The 27,998-nt window shown below is 45.7% G+C and overlaps 1 protein-coding gene across 1 annotated transcript; it reads right to left on the reverse strand.

Moving 5' to 3' along the window:
• Positions 1-20: 20 nt before the first annotated feature.
• On the reverse strand, positions 21-27,614 carry LOC311100459 (serine/threonine-protein kinase LMTK2-like). Its single transcript, XM_084141379.1, has 7 exons — positions 27,529-27,614; positions 5,101-5,184; positions 3,905-4,031; positions 2,384-2,564; positions 2,098-2,284; positions 1,772-2,005; positions 21-406 (listed from the first exon to the last, which is right to left on the reverse strand). Exons 3-6 carry the CDS (start codon positions 3,988-3,990, stop codon positions 1,773-1,775), a joined length of 687 nt encoding a protein of 228 aa, XP_083997505.1. The 5' UTR covers positions 3,991-4,031; positions 5,101-5,184; positions 27,529-27,614; the 3' UTR covers positions 21-406; position 1,772.
• Positions 27,615-27,998: the final 384 nt, after the last annotated feature.

Genomic DNA, 27,998 nt, shown 5'->3' on the forward strand with positions numbered 1-27,998 from the left:
TTTATGAGTGAATCAAGCCATTTCCATTGTTGGACCCCATTTATTCAATGCAGGATTATCAGGTCACCATTGCTATGTTCTGATCATCAGACCCCTCTGTTATTGTTAATGTGCTGTAGGCTAATCCTTATTGGAAGACAGGCACAGCCCTGAAAGGTAAACAACTGACTCTTGGTGGTACAGTAGCCTGAAAAGGGATGGTTTACCACCCCTGTAGTTGGACCCCTAGTCAGGCCCATAGAATGTAAAGGGAGTATGTGTAGTGTTTACTAGTGGTGAAACAGCAAGATCCAACTGTTGAGCTCTTCTGTTCTTCTGTTTATTTGAGGATTTGTCTTCCATCACATTGTCTTCCTTCAGCAAACACACAATTAGACCTCTATCTTCTCATCCCCAGTGCCGGATCCTGGTGTAAAACACAAGAACGCCAGTCAGACTTCTGTATGATATGGTGTTATGGTTCCACAAACATATCTACCGGTATCTAAAGAGAATGTCAGACACAGGTGTGCAGCTCCCAGCATCAAACACCCTGCAGCAAAATGTCCTTGAGTATGTGTGTTTATTTGTTCGTGTGTGTGTGTGTGTGTGTGTGTGAACACTAGTACTGGTCCTGACAGGTTTCTTCTAATCAACCACTAAACCACACTTCAGGTTCTGTGGAAACATTTTTTTCCGTTTGTTCAGTTTCTCCTCAGGCCAACCATATGTATTTAGTTTACCCATGGGCTCTGATAACTAATAACTACACTGTGCTGGGTATACTTTAAAATAGGTCTAGCAAACTAAGCTCTTACAAGCTGGACCAAATACTGTAACACACGCACACATGGACGCACACATGCAAGCATGAATATGCGGATCAGAGTTGAGTGCCATCCTGTCTTGTCCTCCAACTCTTCTAGCCATAGAGCCGTCCGCAGTCCACAGATGGACTCAAGGACACACCTTGAAATAGCTAGACAAATAAAGGGCCCTCTCCCTCTCTCTCTTTCACTTCCTTTCCTTCCCTCCTTCTCTCCTTCCCTTCATCTGTTTCCCTTTTCATCACACTTCTCTGTTTAGAGTCCACACAAACTGTGCTTTTTCTTATTATAAAAGGATAAAAACTGATCAATATTATCTGTTTACTACACCCCTTACTACATTGTGTAATGATGAAGTCATTGTGTCTTAGAAACCTATGTAATAGCCTTTTCACTTTCATTTGGCCAGAGGCTGAATGTGGCACGAGAGCATGACCAGTGGCAGTGATAAGACAGTAGTAAAACTAGACGTCTGTTGACCGGGCTGAACAATAAGCCTTTATGCTGACTGAGAAGAAGATAACATGCGTTCAACTCCAGCCAGAGCCACAGGTCTGATATCTATTGCTTTCACTGTGGCCAGCTGTGCTGTTAGCTACTACACAGCCCAGTGATCCATCTCACTAAATAGAAGGCTTATTGAGTCAGACAGTGTACTGTCACAGAGCTTTGTGATATCAGTGCAACCAACCAACAGGTGGTTTGGAACTGCTAGAGAAAAGAAAAAAACTCTCCAGCTAGAAATCCATTAAATAATGAATCATATAAGGGAGGGGGAGAGGAAGGGAGGGGAGGGGAAAGGAGGAGAGAGAGAGAGAGAGAGAGAGAGAGAGAGAGAGAGAGAGGGAGAGAGGGAGAGATGGAGAGATGGAGAGAGGGAGAGAGGGAGAGAGGATAAGTAATTTTTTCCATGAGCCCAAGGCTCTCTGGGTGACAGAAAAACAAGTGTGCAGCCAATCACTTGCCTCACTGCTCCAGGTCAGCATCAGTGACGTGGGTGAGGACCAGACTGGAAGGTCTCAACTGTGAGCAGGCATGGGTGGATGGACCACTCCACCTCTGGTGTGGGGGTGTGGAGGTCTGGTCAGGGGATGCGGAAGATATACTGGACTCTGATATTATAAGATGGTGGTCGGCCATCTTGGTTTTGAGGGAGCTGTCCAAGAAGGAGAAGTCATCCTCCCATTCTAAACCAAGACCTGTAGGGCAACGTAAACACAACCACCATCAGATAGAGATGTCATTAGACAGATAGAGAGATCACCATCAGGATAGAGAGATAGAGACATACCATTGTCCTCTAAGGAGACCCCTGAGGTTGACATGTGAGGTAGATGGTTGACATAGCTGCAGGGCGGGATTGGGGATTGATTATTGGTCTCAGGTGTGTGTCTGTAAATGGTTATTGGAGATTGACCCTTGGTCTCTCGGCTGTTGGTGTCTGGCCAGTGACTTTGTAGCTCCCTGGTGGGACTCTCCTATGGAGAATGTTCAAAATTAAATTATGTAGATACTGTAGGCATAAAAACATGACTCTGATGTAAAATACCAATTATCTGTATGATAGATGCAGTTACCTGATCAAACACATAAACAGTGACATCATCAAAGAAAGACACCTTCCTCCCGTGTCCAGGTTCGTCCCCTTCTGATGATGCAGGGCTGGGCTGGGGTATCACAGGGTTGCGGTGGGGGGCGACGGGGCTGGCCTGGGGGCCCCTCTCACCTGAGGAGAGCCAGCACTGGAAGTCTTCATACCTGCATGGAGAAAAAGGTGATTCTTTCACATAAAATGTAGTTAATTTTATGTTATTCTTCAACATAAAACTTGGTATTTTATACATATAAATAAACATCTCCTGAGACATCCATCATCTCCTTTTACACTGTGTGCCCCAGAGCGCTATTGACAGTATATCTCCTTCCAAAACAGGAAGTGCAAAAACTCATTACTAAGCGGCTCCTCTCCATCCAATGACATGGCACCCAGGCAATCATTGGAGAATATATGTCTATTATTTTCTCCTGGCCACTCACTGCAGGGCCTGAATAAATATTGGTGGCTGTCTTCGCAGGCGAACACGCAATTGGAACCTTTTTCTGTTCTGCGGTCACCGGGCAACCGTTAAATGAGTGACTCAGGAAAGAAAAAAGAGATGCTGACTCACTGAGCGCTATGACGAACGAACGCAAGAGGCAGACACACATAGCCCAGGAGATGCACTCACACACTCTTGCCCCCTCCTCTCTCTGTCTCTCTGTCTCTGTCTCTCTCTCTCTCTCTCTCACACGCATGCACGCACACATACACACACACACACACACACACACACACACACACACACACACACACACACACACACAGGGCTCTAATCTGTGCCTCCTTTATTACCTGGATTAGCACCTCACTGTGTAACCCCTACCAATGTCCTACAGACAAAAACACACAATTTAAACACGAACACATGCACACACAGACACAAATACACAAGCACACACTCGCACGCACAGTGTACCCAATTGTCATACTTGAGTAAAAGTAAAGATACCTTAATAGAAAATGACTCAACTAAAAGAGAAAGTCACCCAGTAAAATATAACTTCAGTAAAAGTCTAAAAGTATTTGGTTTCAAATATACTTAAGTATCAAAAGTAAATGTAATTTCAAAAATATATTTCAGTATCAAAAGTATTGCTTATGTTGGGCAAACCAGACGCACAATTGTCTTTTTTTCTTTTTTTTCTTTACGGATAGCCAGGGGCGCACTCAAACACTCAGAAATCATCATTCAAAATGTAACGAGTACTTTTGGGTTCTGGGAAAATGTATGGAGTAAAAGTACATTATTTTATTTAGGAATGTAGTGAAGTAAAAGTAAAAGTTGTCCATTTTTTTATAGTAAAGCAAAGTACAAAAAAAAACCTACTTAAGTACTTTAAAGTATTTTTACTTAAGTACTTTACACCACTGCACACAAACACACACAAAGAGAGAGAGAGGACTAAGAAAATATAAAGAGGATTATGAGCTGAATATATAACAAGACAAAGCAATGGTCAAAAACCATGACACTGTAGTAAAAGATACAGGAACATACCATTGGTCCCTCTCATCAGTTTGCTCCACCACGGCCACACCCCTTTGGGTAGCCAATAAGGGGTAGCCAATAAGATGAGGGTCCATCCAAAGACAGAACACAGCTAACTCAGCCTCTTAAGTGAAGTCTGTCAAGTGAAGATTAACAAATGTCATTTTACATGTTGCTACATCATGATGCCCTTAACTACAGAACAGTACGAAGCTCTGTTGCAACTTCCTGACACCCAGTCCTATCTTATACTATCAATGCAAATTTCAAGAGAAAATGGTGTTCTCAGGGTGATAAGAGGTGTTGGGTTTGCGCCAGACATAGCGTTTTCCTTGATGGCCAAAAAGCTCAATTTTAGTCTCATCTGACCTGAGTAACTTCTTCCATATGTTTGGGGAGTCTCCCACATGCCTTTTGGCGAACACCAAACATGTTTGCTTATTTTTTTCTTTAAGCAATGGCTTTTTTCTGCCCACTCTTCTGTAAAGCCCAGCTCTGTGGAGTGTATGGCTTAAAGTGGTCCTATGGACAGATACTCCAATCTCCGCTGTGGAGCTTTGCAGCTCCTTCAGGGTTATCTTTGGTCTCTTTGTTGCCTCTGATTAATACCCTCCTTGCCTGGTCCATAGGTTTTGGTGGGCGGCCCTCTCTTGGCAGGTTTGTTGTGGTGCCATATTCTTTCCATTTTTTAATAATGGATTTAATGTTGCTCCGTGGGATGTTCAAAGTTTCTGATATTTTTTTATAACCCAACCCTGATCTGTACTTCTCCCTGACCTGTTTGGAGAGCTTCTTGGTCTTCATGGTGCCGCTTGCTTGGTGGTGCCCCTTGCTTGGTGGTGTTGCAGACTCTGGGGCATTTTAGAACATGTGTACAGTATATATACTCAGATCATGTGACAGATCATGTGACACTTAGATTGCGCACAGGTAGACTTTATTTAACTAATTATGTGACTTCTGAAGGTAATTGGTTGCACCAGATGTTATTTAGGGGCTTCGTAGCAAAGGGGTGAATACATACGCACGCACCACATTTTTTTAAACATGTAATGGACATATTTTGTGTATGTCCATTACATGAAATCCAAATAAAAATCAATTTAAATTACAGGTTTTAATGCAACAAAATAGGAAAAACGCCAAGGGGGATCAATACTTATGCAAGGCACTGTAAGAGAGAGAAGGTCAGAATACTACTGTACCTTGTGGTTTGAGGACCCCATTCTACCGCAAATGGTCGGATCAGCGGATCAGTACGGCAAGAGAAGTAATCCAGAACTAAGTCCCTGGAGAAAAGAAATAAAATAGGAAATGAGGAGAAATATAAAGAAAAGAAGGAGAGACAGGGAGTGAAAGAGAAATGAGGACGAGAGAGAGATAAGAAAAGGAAAAGCGACAGAGAGAGAGAGAAATGAAAAGACCAAAGTGAGATAGAGATGAACAGTGAGGAGAGGACAAAGAGCTCACGTATACAGTAGTCAGTCCCATGGGCTTGACCAGGAGGAGAGCAGAACAGGCAAATCGATTAAAAGCCTGGCTAATGTAACAGATCCTCCTCAGTGAGAGACAGTGAGAGGATAATACATACACACACTACTCCCTGAAGCTTTACAGCCAAAATGCATTGACAATTTTGGCTCAAAATCTGAAACTGAAAGTTTGCAAGAGGGTTTGGAGGAAAGAAGGGTTTATAGGCTGTGCAACCTCAGGACCCTTACTATCTTTAGGACTTTCACCATGGCATATTATTACAAGCCTATGCGGGCATGAGTGCCCTCAAGTGGTTCTGTTGATAATAGCAGACAGTCGATGTCAAAGACATGTCACACGCATATCAAATCAAAGGTTATTGGTTGCATACACAGTTGAGCAGATGTTACAGCGGGTGCAGTGAAATGCTTAAGTTACTAGCTACTAACACTGCAGTAAAATGTCAAACACAAATAATGATAAAAAATATATATACTACAAGAAATCAAGAAATGTCGGAACGGATCCAATTAGCAACCCAAATAGCACTGTAAAAGTATTCCAAATGTAATCTATACGTATATTTATTTATTTATTTTTATTTCACCTTTATTTAACCAGGTAAGCCAGTTGAGAACAAGTTCTCATTTACAACTGCGACCTGGCCAAGATAAAGCAAAGCAGTGCGATAAAAACAACAACAACACAGAGTTACATATGGAATAAACAAAAACGTACAGTCAATAACACAATAGAAAATAGAAAATCTATATACAGTGTGTGCAAATGTAGTAAGTTATGGAGGTAAGGCAATAAATAGGCCATAGTGCAAAATAATTACAATTTAGTATTAACACTGGAGTGATGGATGTGCAGAATATGATGTGCAAAAAGAGATACTGGGGTGCAAATGAGCAAAATAAATAACAATGTAAATAACAATATGGGGATGAGGTAGTTGGGTGGGCTAATTACAGATGGGCTGTGTACAGGTACAGTGATCGGTAAGCTGCTCTGACAACTGATGCTTAAAGTTAATGAGGGAGATAAGTGTCTCCAGCTTCAGAGATTTTTGTAGTTCGTTCCAGTCATTTGCAGCAGAGAACTGGAAGGAATGGCGGCCAAAGGAGGTGTTGGCTTTGGGGATGACCAGTGAGATATACCTGCTGGAGCGCATACTACGGGTGGGTGTTGCTATGGTGACCAATGAGCTACAATAAGGCGGGGATTTGCCTAGAAGTGATTTATAGATGACCTGGAGCCAGTGGGTTTGGCGACGAATATACATTTACATTTTAGTCATTTAGCAGACGCTCTTATCCAGAGCGACTTACAGTTAGTGAGTGCATACATTATTTTTCATACTGGCCCCCCGTGGGAATCGAACCGACAACCCTGGCGTTGCAAACACCATGCTCTACCAACTGAGCTACATCCCTGATATGTAGTGAGGACCAGCCAACGAGAGCGTACAGGTCACAATGGTGGGTAGTATATGGGGCTTTGGTGACAAAACGGATGGCACTATGATAGACTACATACAATTTGCTGAGTTGAGTGTTGGAAGCTATTTTGTGAATGACATCGCCGAAGTCAAGGATCGGTAGGATAGTTAGTTTTACGAGGGCATGTTTAGCAGCATGAGTGAAGGAGGCTTTGTTGCGAAACAGGAAGCCGATTCTAGATTTAACTTTGGATTGGAGATGCTTAATGTGAGTCTGGAAGGAGAGTTTACGGTCTAACCAGACACCTAGGTATTTGTAGTTGTCCACATATTCTAAGTCAGACCCGCCGAGAGTAGTGATTCTAGTCGGGCGGGTGGGTGCAAGCAGCGTTCGATTGAAAAGCATGCATTTAGTTTTACTAGCGTTTAAGAGCAGTTGGAGGCCACGGAAGGAGTGTTGTATGGCATTGAAGCTCGTTTGGAGGTTTGTTAACACAGTGTCCAATGAAGGGCCAGATGTATACAAAATGGTGTCGTCTGCGTAGAGGTGGATCTGAGAGTCACCAGCAGCAAGAGCGACATAATTGATATACACAGAGAATAGAGTCGGCCCGAGAATTGAACCGTGTGGCACCCCCATAGAGACTGCCAGAGGTCCAGACAACAGGCCCTCCGATTTGACACATTGAACTCTATCTGAGAAGTAGTTGGTGAACCAGGTGAGGCAGTCAGTTGAGAAACCAAGGCTATTTAGTCTGCCAATAAGAATGCGGTGATTGACAGAGTCAAAAGCCTTCACCAGATCGATGAAGACGGCTGTACAGTACCCTCTTTTATCAATTGCGGTTATTATATCGTTTAGGACCTTGAGCGTGGCTGAGGTGCACCCATGACCAGCTCGGAAACCAGATTGCATAGCGGAGAAGGTACGGTGGGATTCGAAGTGGTCGGTGATCTGTTTGTTAACTTGGCTTTCAAATACTTTTGAAAGGCAGGGTAGGATGGATATAGGTCTGTAACAGTTTGGATCTAGAGTGTCACCCCCTTTGAAGAGGGGGATGACCGCGGCAGCTTTCCAATCTCTGGGGATCTCAGACGATACGAAAGAGAGGTTGAACAGGCTAGTAATAGGGGTTGCGATAATTTCGGCGGCTAATTTTAGAACGAAAGGATTGTCTAGCCCAGCTGATTTGTAGGGGTCCAGATTTGCAGCTCTTTCAGGACATCAGCTATCTGAATTTGGGTGAAGGATTAGCGGGAGGGGGGGGGGGGGCATGGGCAAGTTGCAGCGGAGGGTGCAGAGCTGGTGGCTGGGGTAGGGGTAGCCAGGTGGAAAGCATGGCCAACCCTAGCAAAATGCTTATTGAAATTCTCGATTATCGTAGTGACAGTGTTTCCTAGCCTCAGTGCAGTGGGTAGCTGGGAGGAGGTGCTTTTATTCTCCATGGACTTTACAGTGTCCCAAAACATAGAGTTAGTGCTACAGGATGCACATTTCTGTTTGAAAAAGCTAGCCTTTGCCTTCCTAACTGATTGTGTATATTGGTTCCTGACTTCCCTGAAAAGTTGCATATCGCGGGGGCTGTTCGATGCTAATGCAGTACGCCACAGGATGTTTTTGTGCTGGTCAAGGGTAGTCAAGTCTGGGGTGAACCAGGGGCTATAGGCGCTTAGTTCTGCATTTTTTGAATGGGGCATGCTTATTTAAGATGGAGAGGAAAGCACTTTTGAAGAACATCCAGGCATCCTCTACAGACGGAATGAGGTCAATATCCATCCAGGATACCCGGGCCAGGTCAATTAGAAAGGCCTGCTCGCTGAAGTGTTTTAAGGAGCGTTTGACAGTGATGAGGGGTGATCGTTTGACCGCGGACTCATTACGGACGCAGGCAATGAGGCAGTGATCGCTGAGATCCTGGTTGAAGACAGCGGAGGTGTATTTAGAGGGTAAATTAGTCAGGATGATATCTATGAGGGTGCCCATGTTTACGGATTTAGGGTTGTACCTGGTAGGTTCCTTGATCATTTGTGTGAGATTGAGGGCATCTAGTTTAGATTGTAGGACGGCCGGGGTGTTAAGCATATCCCAGTTTAGGTCACCAAGCAGTACGAACTCTGAGGATAGATGGGGGGCAAGCAATTCACATATGGTGTCTAGGGCACAACTGGGGGCTGAGGGGGGTCTGTAACAAGCGGCAACAGTGAGAGACTTATTTCTGGAAAGGTGGATTATATACACCAGATGAATTTACACAAGATATACTAAGAATGATATGTACAGCAGTAGATATATTAGAATGAGCTATGTCGAGAATACAGTATTTAAGTACACAGTACAAAACCCCATGGCAAAATGGATAGAATTACAGGAGATTAGCTTCCGGACCAGACCAGAATATAAATATATGTATGTGAAAGGTGTGTATAGACAGTATGGGCAGTATGTGAATAGAAAAGGTGTGTACAGCAGTAGTTATGTAGGATGATCCATGACTACAATACAGTATATATACAGGCCGTCATTGTAAATAAGAATTTGTTCTTAACTGACTTGCCTAGTTAAATAAAGGTAAAATAAAAAATAAATATAAAGTGGGTCAAACAGTATGTGACATTGTCTAAGGTTCATTCCAAGGTACTGGGCGGAGGCTGGCTAGTGGTGACTGTTTAACAGTCTGATGGCCTGGAAATAGAAGCTGTTTATCAGTCTCTCGGTCCCAGCTTTGATGCACCTGTACTGTCTCCGCCTTCTAGATGGTAGCAGCATGAACAGGCCGTGGGTCAGGTACAGTTGAAGTCGGAAGTTTACATACACTTAGGTTGGAGTCATTAAAACTCATTTTTCAACCACTCCACAAATTTCTTGTTAACAAACTATAGTTTTGGCAAGTCGGTTAGGACATCTACTTTGTGCATGACACAAGTAATTTTTCCAACAATTATTTCACTTATAATTCACTGTATCACAATTCCAGTGGGTCAGAAGTTTACATACACTAAGTTGACTGTGCCTTTAAACAGCTTGGACAATTCCAGAAAATGATGTCATGGCTTTAGAAGCTTCTGATAGGCTAATTGACATAATTTGAGTCAATTGGAGGTGTACCTGTGGATGTATTTCAAGGCCTACCTTCAAACTCAGTGCCTCCTTGCTTGATATCATGGGAAAATCAAAAGAAATCAGCCAAGACCTCAGAAAATAATTGTAGACCTCCACAAGTCTGGTTGATCCTTGGGAGCAATTTTCAAACGCCTGAAGGTACCACGTTCATCTGTACAAACAATAGTACGCAAGTATAAACACCATGGGACCACGCAGCCATCATACCGCTCAGGAAGGAGACGCGTTCTGTCTCCTAGAGATGAACGTACTTTGGTGCGAAAAATGCAAATCAATCCCAGAACAACAGCAAAGGACCTTGTGAAGATGCTAGAGGAAACAGGTACAAAAGTATCTATATCCACAGTAAAACGAGTCCTATATCGACATAACCTGAAAGGCCGCTCAGCAAGGAAGAAGCCACTGCTCCAAAACCGCCATAAAAAAGCCAGACTACGGTTTGCAACTGCACATGGGGACAAAGATCGTACTTTTTGGAGAACTGTCCTCTGGTCTGATGAAACAAAAATAGAACTGTTTGGCCATAATGACAATTGTTATGTTTGGAGGAAAAAGGTGGCGGCTTGTAAGCCGAAGAACACCATCCCAACCGTGAAGCACGGGGGTGGCAGCATCATGCTGTGGGGGTGCTTTGCTGCAGGAGGGACTGGTGCACTTCACAAAATAGATAGCATCATGAGGAAGGAAAATTATGTGGATATATTGAAGCAACATCTCAAGACATCAGTCAGGAAGTTAAAGCTTGGTCACAAATGGGTCTTCCAAATGGACAATGACCCCAAGCATACTTCCAAAGTTGTGGCAAAATGGCTTATTGACAACAAAGTCAAGGTATTGGAGTGGCCATCACAAAGCCCTGACCTCAACCCTATAGAACATTTGTGGGCAGAACTGAAAAAGCGTGTGCGAGCAAGGAGGCCTACAAACCTGACCCAGTTACACCAGCTCTGTCAGGAGGAATGGGCCAAAATTCATCCAACTTATTGTGGGAAGCTTGTGGAAGGCTACCTGAAACATTTGATCCAAGTTAAATAATTTAAAGGCAATGCTACCAAATACTAATTGAGTGTATGTAAACTTCTGACCCACTGGGAATGTGATGAAAGAAATAAAAGCTGAAATAAATCATTCTCTCTACTATTATTCTGACATTTCACATTCTTAAAATAAAGTGGTGATCCTAACTGACCTAAGACAGGGGATTTTTACTAGGATTAAATGTCAGGAATTGTGAAAAATTTAGTTTAAATGTATTTGGCTAAGGTGTATGTAAACTTCCGACTTCAACTGTAGCTAAGGTCCTTGATGATCTTGGCATTCCTGTGACACCGGGTGCTGTAGATGTCCTGGAGGGTAGGCAGTGTGCTCCCAATGTTGCGTTGGGCTGACCACACTACCCTCTGAAGAGCCCTGCGGTTGTGGGTGTTGCAATTGCCGTACCATGCGGTAATACAGCCCGACAGGATGCTCTCGATGGTGCATCTGTAGACGTTCGTGAGGGTCTTAGTGGCCAAGCTGAATTTCTTCAGCCTCCTAAGGTTGAAGAGGAGCTGTTGCACCTTCACAACGCTGTCGGTGTGAAGGGACCATTTCAGGTCCTCAGTGATGTGCATGCCAAAGAACTTGAAGCTTTTACAGATGTAGGACAGTGGAGGCTGGTGGGAGGAGCTATAGGAGGACAGGCTCGTTGTAATGGCTGGAATGAAATAAATGGAACAGAGGTTTCCATATGTTTGATGTGTTTGATACCGTTCCATTTATTCCATTCCAGCCATTACAATGAGCCAGTCCTCCTATAGCTTCTCCCACCAGCCTCCTCTGATGTGTGTTCTTAATTTGATCACTCTTTTGTTGCTGAGAGTTTTCCTGCACGGCAGGAAATGCAAACTTGAAGTGTGTTCAAGGTTTTAAAAGGCTTCTAAAGTTTGTAATTTCTACTTTAAAATGTCAGACTTAATTTGCCCTAACGAAAAATGTATCAAGCCCTACAAACAAATCCCATTAATTAGAATCCACACAATAATTCACATTTCCTGTTGCTGCAGGAAATTTTGCTGCTGTAGCAAACTGGCTTAAATTAAGATCCTACATCTGTAACCCTCTCCACTGCAGCCCATCTACTATGGAGGAACAGCAAGGGCCATATAGAAAAGAGCTACTCTGCCACCATATGATTAACTCTTAAAAAATTCAGGAATCTTAAATATCTCATTGACACATCTTGCAAGTTTCAAGTTTATTTGATGTGACATAATACATGTCCAACAACACGTCTATGTACAGATTAAATTAAATTACTAGTATCTCCTGAATGAAGGAATACAGGATTAATTCAGTGAAAATATTATTCTTCATCAATTTTCATGAAGTGGGCCTACAGTATATTTCCCACACTGTTTCTGAAGGAGGGCAAGTTGTAAGGTCCGGTCGCTACTGTCCTCCCACTGGCAACAAAATCACTGATGCTGGAGTTCCGCTTGACACACTCATGCAGCATCAGGATATTGTTCCCAGGGAGACACACACACACACTCGTCTTTCAGGTCCTCCCTGTCCCGGGTCTGAAGAAGAAGGGACGGATGGAGTGAAGAGAGGAGTGGAGGAAAGGAGATGGAGAGAGATGGATAGATGGTTGTTAACTCAAATGGAGGAAGGCGCTTGCGTTTCACCCTGGCCCCTGTGTGTTCCTTTAAGGGGCACCCTCCCTCTCTCCTTTTATCCCTCCCTCCCTTCCTCCCTTCCTCCATTCCTCCCTCCCACTTTCTGTATAGTCCAGGAATCATGTCACCTAGCCTGCAAACCCTGGTCCTTCTGTTAGGTCCACTGAAGTTAGCAGCATTGTGCATATGATATAGGCCAGGGTTGAAAAATCCGGAAACATATACTGTACCAGTCAAAAGTTTGGACACACCTACTCATTCAAGTGTTTTTCTTTATTTTTACTATTTTCTACATTGTAGAATAATAGTGAAGACATCAAAACTATGAAATAACACCTATGGAATCATGTAGTAACCAAAAAAAGTGTTAACAAATCAAATATATTTTATATTTGAGATTCTTCAATGTAGCCACCCTTTGCCTTGATGACAGCTTTGCACACTATTGGCATTCTCTCAACCAGCTTCATGAGGTAGTCACCTGGAATGCTTTACCAACAGTCTTGAAGGAGTTCCCACATATGCTGAGCAATTGTTGGCTGCTTTTCCTTCACTCTGCGGTCCAACTCATCCCAAACCATCTCAATTGGGTTGAAGTCGGGTGATTGTGGAGGCCAGGTCATCTGATGCAGCCCTCAACCACTCTCCTTCTTGGTCAAATAGCCCTTACAGAGCCTGGAGGAGTGTTTTGGGTCATTGTCCTGTTGAAAAACAAATGATAGTCCCAGTAAGCGCAAACCAGATGGGATGGCGTATCGCTGCAGAATGCTGTGGTAGCAATGCTGGTTAAGTGTGCCTTGAATTAAGATGTCCTTCCCGTCGGATGCCAGAGTCCGAAACTTCAACGCGAAGTCCTACCCGCCCGAGGGTCGAGAGGCGGGCGAGCGGCTGGTCCACCTGAGGGGACGAGGACAGCGTAGGACTTCGCGTTGAAGTTTCGGACTCTGGCATCCGACGAGAAGGACATCCGACGGGAAATAGCCTGCCGGGACCCCATGTTGTCTTTCACGAAACTGGTGGACATGGCCATCCATTTGGACAACCTGCTGGCAGCCAGAGGACGTCCTGGTAGGGGTCTGCCTGTTTCCACCCCGGTCACCATGATCACCCAGGAGACTCATTGTGAGCAGATAACTTTTTCGATTATTGAGTCTCCTGCTTTCCCTGTGGTATTAGGTATCTCTTGGCTAGCACTCCACAACCCCACCTTCTCATGGCCGCAGAGGGTTCTCACGGGGTGGTCGCGAGAGGGTAGGTGTCTAGGTGTTTCCGTTGGTGCAACCACGGTGGAAAGTCCAGACGGTACCTCCACCGTGCGCATTCCCCCCCGAATACCTTGATCTGGCGCACGCGTTTTCTAAGACACAGGTGACAAAATTACCAACTCATCGGGCGGGGGATTGCGCGATAAACCTTCGGGTAGACGCTGTACCTCCCAGGAGTCATGTGTACCCCCTGACGCAGGCTGAAACGGAGGCTATGGAAATATACGTCACCGAGTCCCTGGCCCAGGGGTATATACGTCCCTCGACTTCACCCGCCTCCTCGAGTTTCTTCTTTGTGAAGAAGAAAGACAGCGGTCTGCGCCCGTGCATTGATTATCGATAAACTGAACAAGGAGACGATCAGGTTTAGTTATCCTCTCCCCCTCATTCCTTCAGTGATCGAGTCAATGCATGGGCCGTGCTTCTTCACCAAATTAGATCTCAGGAGTGCGTACAACCTGGTGCGTGTTCGGGAGGGAGATGAGTGGAAGACAGCATTCAGCACAACCACAGGGAATTATGAATACCTGGTGATGCCCTACGGTTTGATGAATGCTCCATCCGTCTTCCAGTCCTTTGTGAACGAGGTGTTTCGGGACATGCTTGGTCGCGGTGTGGTGGTCTACATCGATGACATACTGGTGTATTCTGCTATGCGCGCCGAGCATGTGTCCCTGGTTCGCAAAGTGCTGGCCCGACTGTTGGAAAATGACTTTTATGCCAAGGCAGAGAAGTGTATGTTTTTCCAGCAGTCCGTCTCCTTCCTCGGATACCGCATTACCACCTCAGGTGTGGAGATGGAGGGAGATCGCATTTCAGCCGTGCGTAATTGGCCGACTCCAACCACGGTTAAGGAGGTGCAGCGCTTACTTGGTTTCGCCAACTACTATCAGAGGTTTATCCGGGGCTTTGGCAAGGTCGCAGCTCCCATTACATCCCTGTTGAAGGATGGGCAGTCCCTGCTCCGCTGGTCTGCTGAGGCTGACCTGGCCTTCAGCAAACTGCGGGGTCGGTTCACCCTAGCCCCGGTACTGGCCCACCCCGATCCATCACTACCGTTCGTAGTGGAGGTGGATGCGTCCGAGGTAGGGATAGGCACTGTCCCATCCCAACGCTCGGGCATGCCACCCAAGCTCCGCCCCTGTGCCTTCTTCTCTAAGAAGCTCAGCCCGGCGTAGCAGAACTACGACGTTGGTGATCGGGAGCTTTTGGCTGTTGTCCGAGCTTTGACCGTGTGGAGGCATTGGCTCGAAGGGGCGAAACACCCTTTCCTCATCTGGACGGACCACCGTAACCTGGAGTACATCCGGGCAGTGAAGAGGCTGAATCCTCGCCAGGCCAGGTGGGCCGTATTCTTCACCCGGTTTGATTTTACACGCTCATACATTCCGGGTACGAAGAACGTGAAGGCAGACGCACTGTCCCGGCTGTATGACACAGAGGAGAGGCCCAGAGACAACACCCCCATACTCCCGGCCTCCTGCATTGTGGCACCGGTAGCATGGGCGATGGACGCGGATATAGAGCAGGCATTACGCACAGATCCATCTCCACCTCAGTGTCCAGCTGGGCTGCGGTAAGTGCCTGCTCTTATCCGTGATCGTCTGATCTTCTGGGCACACACGTCACCCTCCTCTGGTCACCCAGGTATCGGTCGTACAGTGCGCTGCCTGATCGGAAAGTACTGCTGGCCTACCTTGGCTAAGGACGTGAGGGTGTACGTCTCCTCCTGCTCGGTGAGCAGGCAGGCACCTAGGCACCTCCCAGCGGGTAAGTTACAACCTTTACCAGTTCCACAACGACCATGGTCTCACCTTAGTGTTGATTTCTTGACTGATCTTCCCCTCTCCCAAGGTAACACCACCATCCTGGTCGTTGTGGACCGCTTTTCCAAGTCCTGCCGCCTCCTTCCTCTGTCCGGTCTCCCCACGGCTCTGCAGACTGCGGAGGCCCTGTTTACTCACGTCTTCCAGCACTACGGGGTGCCAGAGGATATAGTGTCCGACCGAGGTCCCCAGTTCACGTCCAAGGTTTGGAAGGCGTTCATGGAACGTTTGGGGGTCTCGGTCAGCCTGACCTCTGGGTTCCACCCCGAATCAAATGGGCAGGTGGAACGGGTAAATCAGGATGTGGCTAGGTTCCTGCGGTCCTACTGCCAGGACCGGCCGGGGGAGTGGTCAGTGTTCTTGCCATGGGCAGAATATGCCCAGAACTCTCTCCGCCACTCCTCTACTAACCTAACGCCATTCCAATATGTTATAGGTTACCAACCGGTTTTGGCACCGTGGCACCAGAGCCAGACCGAGGCTCCTGCGGTGACTGGTTTCGGCGCGCGGAGGAGAAGTGGGATGCTGCCCATGTTCACCTCCAGCGCGCCGTGCATCGTCAGAAGGCCAACGCTGACCGTCACTGCAGTGAAGCCCCGGTCTTCATACCGGGGGATTGGGTCTGGCTCTCGACCCGGAATCTGCCCCTCCGCCTGCCCTGCTGGAAGCTGAGCCCGTGGTTTGTGGGGCCGTTCAGTCCTGAGGAGAATCAACGAGGTCACTTATAGGTTATTACTTCCCCCTGATTACCATATTAACCCCTCGTTTCATTTGTCTCTCCTCAGGCCGGTGGTGGTTGGTCCGCTCCAGGAGTCTGAGGTGCGGGAGGTTCCTCCACCTCCTCTGGACATCGAAGGGGGCCCCGGTGTACTCTGTCCATTCCATCCTGGATTCGAGGCGTCGGGTGGGGGGCCTTCAGTACCTCATGGAGTGGGAGGGGTACGGTCTGGAGGAACGGTGCTGGGTCCCGGTGAGGGATATCCTCGATCCCTCCCTGTTGCGGGATTTCCACCGTCGCCATCCGGCTCGCCCTGTCCGCGTCCTCCTGGCCATCGGCGCGCTGCTGGAGCTGCGCATCAAGGGGGGGGGGGGGTACTATCATGACTTCTGCAGAGGTTGCCTCCCCTCCTTGTTCGGGCAGGCTTCAGCGTTCATCATCACCAGCTTACTAGCCACTGCCGCTCCATTATTCATCATTCCATTTGTCTTGTCTTGTCAATCACACACACCTGGTTCTTATCCCCTCATTAGTCCTTGTATAAGTGTTCCCTCTGCCCCCTTGTCCTTGTAGGTGATTGTTTATTTGTGAGAGCAGTGTAGCTCGGTGGAGCTATTCGTACCTTATTATTGTCGGGGTAGATATTTCCCCTGTGCCTGTTATTGTTGGAGCTACCGTTACCTTGTATTGCCAGGGTAGATTTTCCCCTGTGCCTGTTTCGCTTGTCGCTATCCAGCGCTATTTGTGTACGACGGAATAAACTCTGCATTCGGTGATTACCCTCCTGCGCCTGACTCCTTCTATCAGACTCATCACACTCTGTGAAGCTTTTATTTGGGCTGCAAACTGAGGTGCAGTTAATTGCCGATTTCTGAGGCTGGTAACTCTAATGAACTTATCCTCTGCAGCAGAGGTAACTCTGGGTCTTCCTTTCCTGTGGCAGTCCACATGAGAGCCAGTTTCATCGTAGCGCTTGATGTTTTTTGCGACTGCACATGAAGAAACTTTCAAAGTTCTTGAAATTTTCCAGATTGACTGACCTTCATGTCATTTCTCTTTGCTTATTTGAGCTGTTCTTGCCATAATACGGACTTGGTCTTTTACCAAATAAGGCTATCTTCTGTATACCAACCCTACCTTGTCACAACACAACTGATTGGCTCAAACACATCAAACACAAATTAACTTTTAACAAGGCACACTTGTTAATTGAAATGCATTCCAGGTGACTACCTCATGAAGCTGGTTGAAAGAATGCCAAGAGTGTGCAAAGCTGTTATCAAGGCAAAGGATGGCTACTTTGAAGAATCTCAAATATAAAATATATTTTGATTTGTTTAACACTTTTTTGGTTACTACATGATTCATATGTGTTATTTTATAGTTTTGATGTCTTCACTATTATTCTACAATGTAGAAAATAGTCAAAATAAAGAAAAACCCTGAAAGGAGTTTTTGTGTCCAAACTTTTGACTGGTACTGTATATTTTAAAAGATCCAGAGTTATATAATGCATGTATTTAAATACAAGTTCAAATGTAGTCTAAACTATTTGTGCTGTGGTCAATCTATTTACTCAGCATCAGATATTTCTGCTACCTCTTGATATAGATCTACAACATCATCCTTTTCAGTAATTAATTACAGTATCTTTGACTCCCCCTCTTTGGAAGATTGTGATCTGATGGGCCACATTGAAAGCGGCATCCATCTTTGCTCAGATTTCAGGTGTAGGGATAGGGTGGGTGGATAGTTGTTCCATTCCCTAATTTATTGTTGTTTTTCTAACTGGGGCAAAGCATAGAATATCCCTTCTCCACTGCCCCACATGCTATTAATACCCCTCCCCAGGGTAATAACAAGTCTATATCTACCTCTCCTCTTCCCAGGTCTTCAACATTAACGATCACTTGATGACAGTCCAAAGAAATGCAATGAACCAGTCCCACAATGCAATGCAATGGCCTGGGACACTTGTCCATGTAAAGACCCTTGTGGGCGGAGTCAGGGACAGAGCGTACCAATCCAGGCTCTGTCGTAGCCGGCCGCGACCGGGAGACCCATGGGGCGGCGCACAATTGGCCCAGTGTCGTCCAGGTAGGGGAGGGAATGGCCGGCAGGGATGTAGCTCAGTTGGTAGAGCATGGCATTTGCAATGGCAGGGTTGTGGGTTCGATTCCCACAGGGGGCCAGTATGAAAAAAAAATGTATGCACTAAATGTAAGTCGCTCTGGATAAGAGCGTCTGCTAAATGACTCAAATGTAAAATGCAAATGTAAAAATAGTAGACCTAACCAAGGCCCAGCACTACCCGAAAAAGGGGAGGGAGGGGGGTCGCTTTGCTTTTATAATTGGGTTGGCTGTGAGTTTGCCACACCAATTGAGTTGTAACACACGCACATTCGCAGGCCGGGGGGACGGGGACCGGGAGACCTGCGTAACTATCCTTTTACACTAGAGGCGCAGAATCATCATATCCAGCCAACAGACGACAAGTGACACCAAACAATCCGTGAGAGGAGGGTAATTGGAGCTCACCGGGATTATTCTGAGCATGCAAAACACACACACACAGGGCTTATTCTGAGCAGTGCAAAACAGTGACGCCCAAGCAGGGTGAGCGACACATGACGCTCTGCACTCTAACCGTCCAGACCATGCAGCATTGCACTCTGGGTAAAACTGTGAAATGAGCCCTCCACCACCCAGGGCCCTAGCAGCCCTGTCTACAGCCTTTATTTGGACATGTCCGGAAGATAGCGTCTCACTTCTCATTCTGGCGTTTTGGGGGTTAAGGTGAAACTAGACACTGAAACAACAACAGCCAAAGTGGTAAACATGTCAGCTTATTGTGTCATGTCAGTAGTATCTTAGTATCTTAGTAGCAGATTATTGGGTCTTTAGAGCGTTTGCTGAGGAGTTCCTATAATATGATGACATAAATCTAAGATACATTTCAGAGAGCTGGTAATGTATTTATGAGCCTCTGTTGACACCAGTACTCCTGCTCTTCCCGAGTTGAGACCTGGACATGGCTGAACAAGCAGGACTGATGCCAATAATGCACTACCATTTTGGGCAGGTGTGTGCTCATCAAGTGTGTGTATGTGCATGCGTGCTTGCGTGTTGTGTGTGCTTGCATGTGTGTTTAAAAAAGTATTGAGTGGGGCCAACTTAGCCAAATGTATTCATCCGTGTTCATTTCCCGGTACGGGCAGAACATGGTTTACTGGAATAAGGAACTCTATACTACAGTATACTGTACAGTAACCTGTAATGGTACCTCCACCCCTCAACATAAAGTCTAAATGTAGATACCCTGAACACATCCCTAAATAGGAGTAAACACTAAGTAGAAGTAAACACATATACAGTATGTACAGTGCCTTCAGAAAGTATTCACACCCTATTCCACATTTTGTTGTGTTACAGCCTGAATTTAAAATGGTTTAAATTGAGATTTTGTGTCACTAGCCTACACACAATAGAGTACAACAGTATGAGACATAATACCCATAAAACCTAGCGGTCAAACAGGGAAATGGTTCCAATCTTTTTCCCATAGGGGATTTTAGGAACACTTAAAATAAGGGCTGTGTTTCATGTAGGCTTACCCTGGCGTGACGTTTTGATAACCCTGTAAATCTCTCCAGGACAAGGTGACTTTTATCAATATTTTCTCCTGTATTTACCCCCCAAAAATGAAATGCTAATTAGCTGCTAATGTGGCTATCATAAAGATCTACAAATGCCATTGTGATCTGGACGAGACTGCCGAATCGAGGCAAAGGTAAGAATCACTGGATTAACTATCTAATGGTAGGTAAATGTGGTAATGAATAAATTGGCTACATTTCTTTAAATGAACAATTCTGTGAACTGCCTTGTGCAAGTTCTAAATTGACACACTACCTGTTAGCAAAGGTGTCAGCTAGAGATGACGTGCAGGAGCTTGCAGGGAATTGTAGTTTTGTATGATGTCTACTTTGATGCTAATTAGCACTTTGAGAGTAAATAGAGTCTGAGAGTAAATAGAGTCAAATATATTGATAAAAGTACCTTGTCCAAGAGAGATTTAAATAGTTATCAAAACGTCACGCCACGGTAAGTCTACACAAAATACAGCCCTTATTTTAAGTGTTTCTAAAATCCCCTAAGCCAACTGACATACAATCATCATATACACTGCTACTCTGTTTATCATATATCCTGATGCTGTCACGTCTTCCGCCAAGGCTGCCCCCCCTCCTGGTTCGGGCAGGCTTCGGCGTTCGTCGTCACCGGAGTACTAGCTACTGCCAATCCCACTCTCATCACTCCACTTGTCATGTCTTGTCAATCACACACACACCTGGTGCTCATTCCCCTAATTAGTATGTGTATAAGTGTTCCCTCTGTTCCCCTTGTCTTTGTGAGTGATTGTTTGTTGTGAGAGTGTGTAGCTCGGTTGAGCTACATTTCACTGTGTTATTGCCAAGGTGGATGTTTTCCCTTGTATAGTTTCGTTTGACGCTTGGGCCGTTTGATTAATGCAAACGGATTAAACTCTGGACTTCGGTATTTTACCTCCTGCGGCTGACTCCTTCTTTCACACCTCGTCACAGATGCCTAGTCACCTTACCCCTATACATACTGTATCTACCTCCACCACTCCAGTATCCCTGCACATTGTAAATATGGTATTGGAACTGACCCTGTATTTAGTATGCTTACTTACTTTCTTGTGTTCTTCTTATTTTTATTTATTGTGTGTTTTTGTTCTACCTTTTGTTATTTTTAGTATTAAATTGTTATTGATTACTACATTGTTGGGTTTAGAGCTTGAAAGAAAGGCATTTCACTGTACTTGTGCATGTGACATTAAAACTTGAAACTTGAAACTTGAACTTCCCTCCAAACCACTGACAGTAAGTCAGGTTCTCTCAGGTCGGCAGGTAGCCTAGCGTTTAAGAGCGTTGGGCCAGTAACCAAAAGGTTGCTCGTTTGAATCCCCGAGCCGACTAGGTCAAAAATCTGTCGACGTGCCCTTGAGCAAGGCACTTAACCTTAACCACTCTGGATAAGATAATGTAAATGTTACTCAGTGAACTCCAAAACCCATGTTGTGACTGTATCCTACCACTAGATGGCAGATAAGCCCATGTCATGACAGTATCCTACTAGAAGAGCTTGTTTCAATCAGCCAGTGTGTGTAATGGATGGAAGTAGACCTTATAGGGTCATGCATGTCTAATAGATGATGTGGCGCTGCTGTGTCATGGCTATTTAAAAATAAAAGAGCCATGTCAGTCTGGCAGCTCTCCCGCCTGCCTCTCTCTGCCTGGGTTCTGGGTGGTTACCGTGGTGAGGAGAAGAGATTAGGAGATCAAATGACCCAGTTTGAACAGGAACACAAATAATAAATATAGCTATCCTGTCTATAGCTGTACTGTCTATACCTATGCTATCTATAACTGTCTATATCTATACTGTCTAAATCTATACTGTAAGGTTCAGTTGCCCTGGACTTTTGGTACATACAGATGTAGGATCTTAATTTGATCACTCTTTTGTTGCTGATAATTTTCCTGCACAGCAGGAAATGCACACTTGTATTCAACGTTTAAAAAGGCTTCTAAAGTTAGTAATTTCCACTTTAAAATGTTAGACTTGATTTGCGCTAATGAAAAATGTGTCAACCCCTACAAAAAAAATCAATTAATTATAATCCACATAATAATTCACCTGTCCTGTTGCTCCAGGATTATTTTCCTGCTGTAGCAAACTGGCTCAAATGAAGATCCTACATATGTACATACCAGTGTTTAAAACAAGACAATATCCACTTTAACATACTCTGCAGAATGTTTGTAAAGGGTTTATTAAGGATTTATTAGGTAGTTAATTGACTGTTAACGCAACACTAGGCTGGACTGTGAACTGTTGGTTTGGTCTCTGGGGAGAAAGAGGGGATTGGAGGGTTCGGGTTCATAGGATGTAGGGGGGTGGGGGTCGTGGGGTGTGTAGGAGGGTGGGGGGTGGGTCGGGGTGTGGTTAGGGTGTTTAGGGGGGTGAGGGGTTAGTCAAGACGAGCACTGGCACACCTAGGCCTGTCATGACATCATCAATCTGTACAACCTCATTTTAGGAATTAAAAAATTAATCATTAAAATGGTTACAGTATATATTATTACGGTGTTACTCAACATTGTTTGAGTCTATAAAAGTGAGCGTAGGGATTGTAGAAAGTAAACTGAAACTATGACTGTGAAACTATGACCATGTAATGGTACACATAAGAACATGTCAATGCAATGTATACAGTACTGTAATAGAAGCGGGAGACCAGCTTAGAGCAAACTGATATTTCAGCAATAACATGAAGCTAGCACTGAGCCGCGGAACACACAATCGCTGAGAAATTTGCTAGCGACGCCGAGAGGCAGAGGACTGTTGGGTAAGTGTTGAAAAGCTAGACTCAACTCTGACCTGCACACACACACACACACACACACAATCATAATCCAAGACGGACAGCTGTAGAACTCTTGGATGGTGTGAAGTGATCATTCAGTCAGCCACACTCAGCCACAACCACTTTCAGATACTAAAACAGTCCCACTGGGACAGCTGGTCTGGAGGGAGAGGACACAATGTACACACAGTAGCCTGAGAATCTAATGATTGACAAATTGGCAAACACATTCCCTAACTGGAGAGCTATATCAAATGAAATGGTTTTTGTGGTTTCCGAGGACTGGCCAGCGATGTTCTAATTGAAAGCCTCAGCTATCTCTGCTCTGTGCTTCTCCTATCCCCCATCCCAACCTCCTCCAAGGGGTCTTGGGGAGTCCCTGTCCCTCCAACCCCTCCTGCCACCCCACCCTTCACTCACCCACCACCGGACAGAGAGAGACTGTCACTCATGCTCTAAGCCAACTGGCATCAGCATGGCCCTATTCCAGTTCAGGGAGGGGGTCCTACTCCAGTTGCATGGTGCAACTATATTTCGTTACAAAATGTAATGAGTCAGGGTTATCCCTGGTTACGAATTAAACAGACAGGAAACAGAAGATAGAGGGACAGAGAGAGACAGACGGTGAAGGGTATAGGCTACACATGCCTAAATAGATTTCCACATTTAATAAATAGCTTACATGACACTTGTTGCAGACTAACTCACTTATGATTAAAATAATTGCAGTTTAATTCATATCAATGTTTTTTTGTTGTTGATGGTTTGCTGCTTCTATCCCCACTCTTTAAATAGAGTCGCTGGCAAGCTGCATTCTTTACATTTTCGTGCCAACTGATGGTAGCCAATGGCTAAAGCACAGAGATGAAAATACAAGTTTTAATTTAAACCAGTACATGAAATAGGCTACAGCACAGTGCAGGGTGGTGGAAGCAAAGATCCCTGTTGATTTTAACATTTCAGAAAATTATCTGATAAGCCTGTCTAACCCAAATCTCTTAACACTCTTTAAGGGGGGCCTGAAGCTTGAGAAGTACACATTACATTCCACCCCACAGTCCCTTTCCTATCCAGTAAGTAAAACAAGAGAAAGACCAACCATTTTCTGCCTCCTTAGAACAGAAGGGTGGAGGGGAAGCGAGAGAGTAAGGAAAGAAAGAAAGAGAAAGAGGGAGAGAAAGGAAAAAAAGTACAAGAGAACGAGAGAGGGGGAGAGAGAGGGGAGAGAGAGAGGGGAGAGAGAGGGGGAGAGAGAGAGGAGGAGAGAGAGAGGGGAGAGCGAGAGGGGGAGAGAGAGGGGGAGAGAGAGGGGGAGAGAGAGAGGGGGAGAGAGAGGGGGAGAGAGAGAGGGGAGAGAGAGAGGGGGAGAGAGAGGGGGAGAGAGAGAGGGGGAGAGAGAGGGGAGAGAGAGGGGGAGAGAGAGGGGGAGAGAGAGAGGGGGAGAGAGAGGGGAGAGAGGGGGGGAGAGAGAGAGGAGAGAGAGAGGGGGAGAGAGAGGGGGAGAGAGAGAGGGGGAGAGAGAGGGGAGAGAGAGGGGGGAGAGAGAGAGGGGGAGAGAGAGGGGAGCGAGAGAGGGGGAGAGAGAGGGGGAGAGAGAGGGGGAGAGGGGGGGAGAGAGAGGGGAGAGAGAGGGGGAGAGAGAGAGGGGGAGAGAGAGGGGGGGGGGAGAGAGAGAGAGGGGGAGAGAGATATGGGAGAGAGATAGGGGAGATAGAGAGGGGGAGAGAGAGAGGGGGAGACAGCAAGTGAGAGAAAGAGAAATAAAGAGAAAAAGTGTCTGCAATAAAAATAACGCTGCACCTGCTGATGTGGGTGTAGAAGGGAAACCTGATAGACAATGGCTTAATCTCAGGGAATTACAGTAGACTAGCTAACACAGGCCTATGTAATGGCCTGGTGAAATCACACCAGCAGAGGGTGATATGTGTGTGTGCGTGAGGAAGTCTCTCTCCGGCCCCCTGAGATACAACTGGCCAAATGTCCCAGGGCTGTTCAATCCCGGTCCTCAGGACTTGGGAGCCACACATGGTACATGCTTTTATGCCAACGCAACAACACCTGATTCAACTAAGCCTGGGTCACAGCCAAAGGGTGTCTTTAACTGGGACGGAGTGTTGGTTGAAACGTTGTCCATTTAATAAAGAAAGGTAATTGGGAACACATAACAGAGGACAGGTTCATTTTATTTGCTTTGAAGTGTTCACTCAACCCACTTGATAACTTCCTCCACATAATAGTACGCCTATAAAATGTCTGGTAATTTTCATCCCTTGGCAAAAACTATGTCCTGTTGTGTTTATCCTCCCCTCCCAAACCCAGTGAGTAGCCTAACCTTGGCTCACATGCAGACTGCAGAGTGAGTGTGAGGGAAGGTGCTTAGGTTGTTGTTGTGGAGGGGATAGGGTACTCAGCCAGCCTGGCAGTAGCTTAGGCTGGAGTAAGGAGTAACGTGAGCAGTGATGATCAGAACGTGAGCAGCAATCAGACAGAACACTCTGTCTTGTTTTCCTTTGGTTCCTGTGGATTTATAGCTGCGAGAAGTGGGACAGGGTCACAACAGGGCTCCCATCAACACACACGCACTCACTCACGCATGCACACACACATGCACGCACACACACACAGGCATGTATGTATGCACGCACACACGAACACACACACACTTAAATCTTGAGTGATTGATGTCAAAGCGTCAGGAGAGCAAAATAAAACTGCTTGGGGATGGCGAGGCCTTGGGATGAGAAGTGGGGTGATGGGATTTGGTGGGTCTGGGTGAATTTGAGAGCGCTATCGGTATGTCCCCCACCACAGCTGGTCCAATGGAAATAGACAGAGGTGTAACTGAGCCCAGGGGAGAAGAGGAGCAATCGCTTTCCCCAGGATGGATGGAGTTCAAGCAATCTCTCTCTCTCTCTCTCTCTCTCTCTCTCTCTCTCTCTCTCTCTCTCTCTCTCTCTCTCTCTCTCTCTCTCTCTCGCTCTCTCTCTCTCTCTCCCTCTCTCTCTGTATCTTTATTCTCTCGAGGGGAAATGTTTAAAACATTAAAAACCACTACATGCTATAAACAACTATCTTAATTATATTTGTCCACAGTAATTACCCGATGACAATATCCTGTGTGTACAACATGGCAGATAGATACGAAGCCCAAAGCCCATACCCATAGCAGCCAGTTAGTGGGCTGAGCGAGCGAGCCCGGGCGGGCTGCAGATCTCTGTGTCTGTCTGAGTGTAAGAGGAGTACAGTAGGCTGAATAGCTAAGCAGCTGAGCCCCAGATACACTCTCTGTGACTTCACCAATACCTTATCAGTGGTAGAAATGTTGTCCATAAACAGCATACAGTATCAGACCTGCAGACATAAGTCATTTTTTAGTGTACTCTTTTTTTTCCATTCACACTCTGAAATGTGCACAAACCCTAGTCAAAACAGGATTTGTTGTCTTTCAAATACTTAAGGTGCACTTCATTTAGCTTGCTCGATGCAGCGGGACCAATGGATAAAAAGCCAGATAAAGAATTCAAGCAAAAAGCCCAAACCCAGCAGGTCAGCAGGTTCTCACTCTCGCCTCTTACCCTGGGAGTGAGAAGAGAACGCTGCCACCGCCTGGTTGGCTTGGCAGCTGAGAGACCGTCCTCATGTCTGTCAGAGTGACACAGCGATTCCAAAAGGACTCAGCTCTCACCACACCAAAATAGCACCAAACAATCCCAGCTAGGCATGAGCTGATTAAAACAACTATGTGGCAATCATGGTCCAGGGATCTGGGGGAGCACCCTCAGGAGGCTAATGTGTTTTGCCTTCACTCTGTTTGAATACTCTGTTGTCACAGCAAATTTTCCTGCGGAGCAGGAAATGCAAATTATAGTGTATTCGAGGTTTAAAAAGCACTCTAAAGTTCGTAATTTCCTCTTTAAAATGTCAGACTTGATTTATCCTAACAAAAAATGTATCAACCCCTACAAAAATGTCCAAATAATAATTCACATTTCCTGTTGCTGCTGGATTATTTTCCTGCTGTGAGAAACTGGTCAAATGAAGATAGTACACGTTAATGTGTGCTTTACTTTCCTCTGAACTAACCAGTGTGTCAGTGTGTGTTTTAGTGTTTCCATAGTTAGCAGTTAGACACAGCTCTAATGATGGAGTGCAGATCCCCCAAGAGGACATATGGACAAGTTATTACACAATAATTGTATAGACATTTTTTGCCCATAATACAATTAAGCAATAAGGCCCGAGGGTGTGTGGTATATGGCCAATATACCACGGCTAAGGGCTGTTCTTTGCACGACACACCGCGGAGTGTCTGGACACAGCCCTTAGCCGTGGTATATTGGTCATATATCACAAACCCCCGAGGTGCCTTATTGCTATTATAAACTGGTTACCAACGTAATTAGAGCAGTAAAAATAAATGTTTTGTAATACCCTGATATACCACGGCTGTCAGACAATCAGCATTCAGGGCTCGAACCACCCAGTTTATGATCCCTTTTTGATAGATTAACAACACAAACCCAAACAATTCCGTCTTGTCAGGTTTCAAAATTACATCATATCTGGCAAAGTGGATACAGTAAGCTCTATCAACCAGCACAACACAAAACAGGACTACAATGACAAACACAAAATCCCAATCACAAAAATATATAGTTTCCCTCCTACTCACCACTATGGTTCTCCATGTAGAAGAAGGCTGCTCTGCTCCTTAGACCCCTTGTCTTTCCTCCTCCACCTCCACTACTACTGTGTCTTGTCTTCAGGAAACGACATAGCACAACAACATCCACACACAGCTAAAACATCAAGTAAATCTGTACAATCTCTACGTGCACAAGCTCTACCGCCCATCCCTCTTCCCCTCTCCCTCATCCCCCTCTCCTCCTCTCCTCCATCACACAGGAAACCTGGCCTTCCTGCAAACAAGCGTCGGAGCATGGAACGGGGACAAGGCCGCGGCCGGGGGCAGGTATGGAGGGAGAGGATGTTTTTGTCGTTCCTCAACCCCCTGGCTGAGAGGCCTGTGGTCGTCTATCCTGAGGAAACCGGCTCACGTCATTGGTGCTCAGAGGAGCTCTACAGCTCCAGCCATAGGCCTGCACGTTCTCAGTAGCAGGCCCACAGTGACACAGACACCAT

Source organism: Coregonus lavaretus (assembly GCF_964263955.1).
Source record: "Coregonus lavaretus genome assembly, chromosome: 25".
NCBI classification, from domain to species: Eukaryota; Metazoa; Chordata; class Actinopteri; order Salmoniformes; family Salmonidae; genus Coregonus; species Coregonus lavaretus.

What these genes read in the sequence shown, in the direction of transcription:
- LOC311100459 (XM_084141379.1), bottom strand. Translation starts at nt 3,990, where the DNA reads ATGGACCCTCATCTTATTGGCTACCCCTTATTGGCTACCCAAAGGGGT. An exon ending in ACTGATGAGAGGGACCAATG is followed by an intron (nt 2,565 to 3,904) that starts GTATGTTCCTGT and finishes TTCTCCATGCAG; the next exon opens with GTATGAAGACTTCCAGTGCT. An exon ending in CTGTTTATGTGTTTGATCAG is followed by an intron (nt 2,285 to 2,383) that starts GTAACTGCATCT and finishes CATTCTCCATAG; the next exon opens with GAGAGTCCCACCAGGGAGCT.